At 44.3% G+C, this 6,074-nt stretch overlaps 1 protein-coding gene across 1 annotated transcript; it reads right to left on the bottom strand.

Annotated features, from left to right (window-relative positions):
* Positions 1–1,566: 1,566 nt before the first annotated feature.
* Positions 1,567–5,874, bottom strand: sall1b (spalt-like transcription factor 1b; the record flags this gene model as incomplete). Its single annotated transcript, XM_084017880.1, has 3 exons — positions 1,567–1,791; positions 2,405–5,376; positions 5,805–5,874. 3 exons carry the CDS (start codon positions 5,872–5,874, stop codon positions 1,567–1,569), a joined length of 3,267 nt encoding a protein of 1,088 aa, XP_083874006.1.
* Between the last annotated feature and the right edge of the window lie 200 nt (positions 5,875–6,074).

Below are 6,074 nucleotides of genomic sequence, written 5' to 3'. Positions count from 1 at the left end.
TACATCTGTGTGTGAATAATGAAAGTGAAATACATCTCCCATCAGCAGACAAAAGAAAGAAGGAGCGAGTATTGTTAGAGTGAGAAACGTTACATCCTGGTACCCAACACACAGAGAGACCTGTTGTTAGTGTGAGTAACCATACATCCTGGTACCCAACACACAGAGAGACCTGTTGTTATAGTAACGTTACATCCTGGTACCGAACACACAGAGAGACCTGTTGTTATAGTAACGTTACATTCTGGTACCCAACACACAGAGAGACCTGTTGTTATAGTAACGTTACATTCTGGTACCCAACACACAGAGAGACCTGTTGTTATAGTAACGTTACATCCTGGTACCCAACGCACAGAGAGACCTGTTGTTATAGTAACGTTACATCCTGGTACCCAACGCACAGAGAGACCTGTTGTTATAGTAACGTTACATCCTGGTACCCAACGCACAGAGAGACCTGTTGTTATAGTAACGTCGTTACATCCTGGTACCCAACACACAGAGAGACCTGTTGTTATAGTAACGTTACAACCCTGGTACTCAACACACAGAGAGACCTGTTGTTATAGTAACGTTACATCCTGGTACCCAACACACAGAGAGACCTGTTGTTATAGTAACGTTACATCCCGGTACCCAACACACAGAGAGACCTGTTGTTATAGTAACGTTACATCCTGGTACCCAACGCACAGAGAGACCTGTTGTTATAGTAATGTTACATCCTGGTACCCAACACACAGAGAGACCTGTTATAGTAACGTTACATCCTGGTACCCAACACACAGAGAGAGACCTGTTGTTATAGTAAAGTTACATCCTGGTACCCAACACACAGAGAGACCTGTTGTTACAGTAACGTTACATCCTGGTACCCAACACACAGAGAGACCTGTTGTTATAGTAACGTGACATCCTGGTACTAAACACACAGAGAGACCTGTTGTTATAGTAACGTTACATCCTGGTACCTAACACACAGAGAGACCTGTTGTTATAGTAATGTTACATCCTGGTACCCAACACACAGAGAGACCTGTTGTTACAGTAACGTTACATCCTGGTACCCAACACACAGAGAGACCTGCTGTTATAGTAACGTTACATCCTGGTACCCAACACACAGAGAGACCTGTTGTTATAGTAACGTTACATCCTGGTACCCAACACACAGAGAGACCTGTTGTTATAGTAACGTTACATTCTGGTACTAAACACACAGAGAAAATGTCACTTATGCAACTTTTGGGTGTGCCCTCTTTCTAATTATGTATTAAACAGTCTTAAACTTCAACAGAACTATACGACATAAAAGAGTACAAGGTTTTTATGAAGCATCTAAAACAAAGATGACTTATAGACTGATAACCACACTGTTCAGCATGTTTATACATCTATGATGACTTTATACTATAATATATTAACCTTTAACATAAATCTTTAGAAGCCGAGCAACACAGCATAGACATGTGCACAGCACATTTTTTAACAGCTGGTCTCTGCATGCTGAAGTTCATTTAGACAGGTGTTTTGAACAGGTGCCGTGTCCTTCAGTCTGAAATGTCACGATGGGAAGGACGCCTGAAACAAACAAACATCCGTCATCTTTAAACCTGCAGGGAACAGATCTGGACTTTGGTTCCAGTGGTCCACCATCGCTGGATTCTTCTGTGACGGCTCAGGAAGTTTAACGGGACGAGTCCTGAGTCCCACTGATGATCTGTCCACACACAGTCTGTGTCCTCTCCTGCTGGGGGCACTGGTCCACATATGAGTTCCCATATGAACCTGCAAGCAGGCAGGCAGTGGTTAACATTTTGGATCAGCTGAGTCAGTTTATATAAGTGTTGCTGTTGGAATGGAGGTAAAGTTAAACATGTGTTCCTGTAGTCCTAGCCAGTTAGTTTAATGTGATGTAGCATGAAACTACAAGAGTAAGCTGATTGTAATGCTCAATAAAACCAGAGTTGACCAATTCAACAAAGCTCTAGATGAACAGCTCTGTATTTAGGAGAACTACTGTATATGCAAATTGCATCTCTTTATTCATGCATGACACATTAATTCCCTTCCCAAGAGTTGAACCCAGGCTGCCTGGGGAAAAACCAGGAATCCTGACTGCTAGACCATACGAGACTCGGTCCTTCTCTCATTGAAAATCAGTTCAGATTTTAAACCAGGCAAACCAGCCCTGTGTACTTATTTCCCAGCTACCATGAACGTAGTTTGCTGTACACAGATTCTAGGTTGTATCTTGAGTTCCCACTGTGTTTTGTAAAGCATTGTTTTTACCCGCTGAGCAGTGCTGAAATTTAGATTCAGACACTCACACCAGAGCAGAGGGAAAACAAACAAAATCTCTGTTGTGGAAAAGGCCTAAAGATATCTCGGTGAAACCAACCTTTAGATTTCCTTTGGTAGTAAAAGCTCGTCCACAGACAGCACAGGTGAATGGTCTTTCCCCGGTGTGAGTCCTCTCGTGGATCTGCAAAGCACTGGAAGAAGAGAAGCTCTTCCCACAAGTCTTGCAGTGGTGCTGTTTGGGCGTCCGGCGAGGTGGAGCTGCAACACATACAGGAGACTGAGAATTGTAAGGATCAGAAAGACCCTTGACATTCATAGAAGATGAGTTCAGGAAAGCAGCCATCCCTGTCTTTACAGTTGGTGAGCCAATGGACAACATGGAGCCATGATGGTTGGGTGCCTGGTCAGGATTAGAGGGTTCAAACAGGTGCAAGGGGAAGTCTCTCATTTGATGTGTGAGCATGTGCTGCTTGAGATTCCCCTTTGTCGAAAAGCCCCTGTTGCATGTTGTGCAGAGGAACGGTCTCTCCTTGGTATGGCTTCGGTAATGGATGTCCAAGGCACTTTGGCAGGCAAAACGTTTACCACATACATCACAGTAAGTGTTTTTCAGGACCCCCCTTTCTCTCAGATTGGGGATGAAGCTCTGAGAATCCTCGCCGTTCATAAATAAGTTTAGGTCATTGGGCGCTGTAGCAGATGCATGGAGTGCTGAAGAGGTTGAGTCAAGCCACATCTGGAATGGTTCCTCAAGCTTTGCAGTTTTATAATACATTGACGCTTGGTCATTGGGGGACAGAGGCTGCTTGGAAGCTGAACTGTCAGCAGCCTGGTGGTTATTTGGTTGACTACATTCCTCATTTGGCCTCTCCGTTTTGATCCATTTCAGCTCCCCATATGGCCTATGGTAGCTTGTCTTCTCGTTAGCATCAATTAAATTTGATTTGGACATACGGGTGGATAAGGATTTGAATTGGTTGTCACGAAAGCTCTCATCATTGTCATCTGAAGGGTTCTTTCTGTTATTCATGATAGTTTTGTCCCTGAATCCTTCATTACAATCCACTGAGTATTTCTGATGTGTAAGGTCCTGATTGGGTAAGTGACCTTCCATGTGCATGTGCACATGTTGCTGCAGGACTACAGCGTTTGTGAACTTCCTGTGGCACATTGGGCATGAGTGCTGAACCCTCAATGTGAGTGTGGCACGGTGAACAGCCTGGTGAGTCTTGAGGTTTCCTTTGGTTGTGAAGGCTCGGTCACAGAGTTCACACTGGTAGGGACGCTCTCCGGTATGCGTCCGATGGTGCATCCTCAGAGCACTCTGACAACTTAGTATGCGGTGGCAGATGACACACTCGTTTGGGTCTGATACTCTTTTGTCAGCAGTGTCTGATGGCAGCTGGAGTTTGGGGTCATCAAAATGTTTTAATGAAAGGAATCCTGAAAACGAGGTAGATTTGGGTGCAACAGCGACTGATTTCTCTGACTTCATCATTTTAGTGACAAAGTTATAAGATGGTTTTACATCTTCACTTTTAAGACTTATTGATCTTTGTTGCCTGGTTTCTACTGAGTCAGAGGTCTTTGTAGGGTTTTCCTTTGACCTGAAGTATATGCTTGCTGCTGAATCAAAGTAAAGATCTTGAGTAACGGAAAAGGGTACTGAGATAAGTTTGTCCTCTTTCTTGATGAGAGTGAACAGACTGGTTGAGTCTGACTCTTCCAGAGAGGTCATTGTAGTTGGGGATGGTGGCCTATCAAGCCATCCTTTCTCTGGTGACAAGGTTGTACCAAAAGGAGTCCCAGCACTGGATTGGATTTTGCCTTCTGGAACAGGATACGGGTTGATTTGGATGTGTGGGAACCTCTCGTTGTGCCTCTGGAAATTAACCTTTAAGTTCCCTCGAGTGGAGAACCTGTGCCCACATTTGTACCGCCGTTCTCCAGTGTGTGATTGCAGATGAATTTGTAAGGCACTGTTGCTCCCCAAAACTTTGGTGCAAAATTTGCATTTGTAGAGAGAATCGTTTGGAGACAGAAAGGGTGCATTTCCTTTCCTCTCTTGGGCCAAAGCTGCCAGGGCATCGATATCCTCCACAGTGATGTTTGGTTTAGAATCTGGAACGGCTTGCTCACTGCAAGATGATGGTTGTGGTAAGTTCCCAGAAGTCCTACCAATGAAGGAAGTATTGCTTAACACCAGCGAGGACATCTTGGTTAGGGACAACAAACTAAGTTGGGGGTCAGAAGAATCACAGTCCATGTGTCGCATGAGTTCCCTAAAAGTCTGTGAGGACGTTGAACTTGGTAGCACATCTTCGTTGTCTTGTTGATTTAGCTGTTGCGTGACTGTAAACTGCTTGAAGTCATGTATGGTAGCAGACTGAGTTGATATGCTCTTGGCTAACCGAGTGGCTGCAGCTAGCTGCTGAGACAGATAAGTAGCGAGAGCTTTGAGCTGCTTGATGGATTTTGCAGATGATAGGTCTTTGGAGCAGATCAGGGTCTCTGGTATCTGGGCTTGGTGAGAAGCAAACACCTGAACGTGCTGTCGGATTTGATCGACAAGCTCAAGCTGGTGGATCTGATGTATCTGCAGGGCAAGGAGCTGCTGCAACAGAGACCAGATGTCAGTCCTGCTGTCTGAGGGTGCCAGCTGTGAAAACAGAGCAACTTTTAGGTTCTCAGTAAGGATGTTGCTCTTCGTGCATAAGGATTCTGGGAAACCCCACGTACAATGTACAGCATCAGCACCACTGATGCTTTGGTTGCTGCTGGAGCTCCCTGGACTTTCCACACTTCTTCTTCTGCTGCTGAAACAACCCATGAGCTCTGCACTTTTGCTGGATCTGTCCAGTGATTGGGTGTTATGAACTGTTCCACCCGCCCCTCTGGCTTCACTCGCTGGTAATGAGGCTGCAGGGAAAGCTTTGCTGCAGGACAGCAGATCCTCGTTCACAATCAGAACTGGAGGATCTGGAGAGCATTCTGTTTGATGTTGTTCCAGGTCTGATGGCGCACTGAACTCAGCACAACATCGGCTGCAGACATGAACACAGAGATCCACTGCAGGAGGAGATATGGCATCTGAAAGACATTAAAATGAATATTGCAAAATCTCTAATATACATACAAGAATTTCAATTTAAATATGTTGAAGGTTTAATTTAAGCTTTGATTCCTCTTCATGAAATTAGTTATAATAATCTTAAAAATAAGTCAAGAACGTAACAGCAATACTACAGAAATGCTCTACAACATTAGATTATAGTACTACTGTACTACTAAACTATGCAAATAATTCTACCACAGATTATTATTATAATCAAAGTATAATGTTTATATGATAAAGATAAAACAATATTCAACTTTTTAATGTTACATCCACAATAGTTAATTTTCTACTTCTGTTAAGAGAATCACAGGAATATAAACCACACAGATGGTTTCTTCCAACGTTAAAATGTCAAAGTTAATAAAAGTGGTACGCCTACCTGTATTTGTGTTCAAAGATAAATGATCAGTCTGGACGTGATGCGGTTTGAGTTGCTTCCTCCGTGACATGTTTCCAACTGTGACACGACTGGATAAAAAGAGACAAACCACACCTCCGACACACGCACACACACACCCCCGACACTCACACAAACACGCACACACATGCACACACCCACACACGCACCCCCCCCCCCCCCCCCCCCCCCGACACACACACACACACACACACACACCCCCGACACTCACACAAACACGCACACACATGC

Source organism: Eutrigla gurnardus (genome assembly GCF_963514095.1).
Source record: "Eutrigla gurnardus genome assembly, chromosome: 9".
Lineage (NCBI taxonomy): Eukaryota > Metazoa > Chordata > Actinopteri > Perciformes > Triglidae > Eutrigla > Eutrigla gurnardus.
Note: the sequence above shows the minus strand (reverse complement) of the source record. Positions and strands in the feature narration are given on the sequence as shown.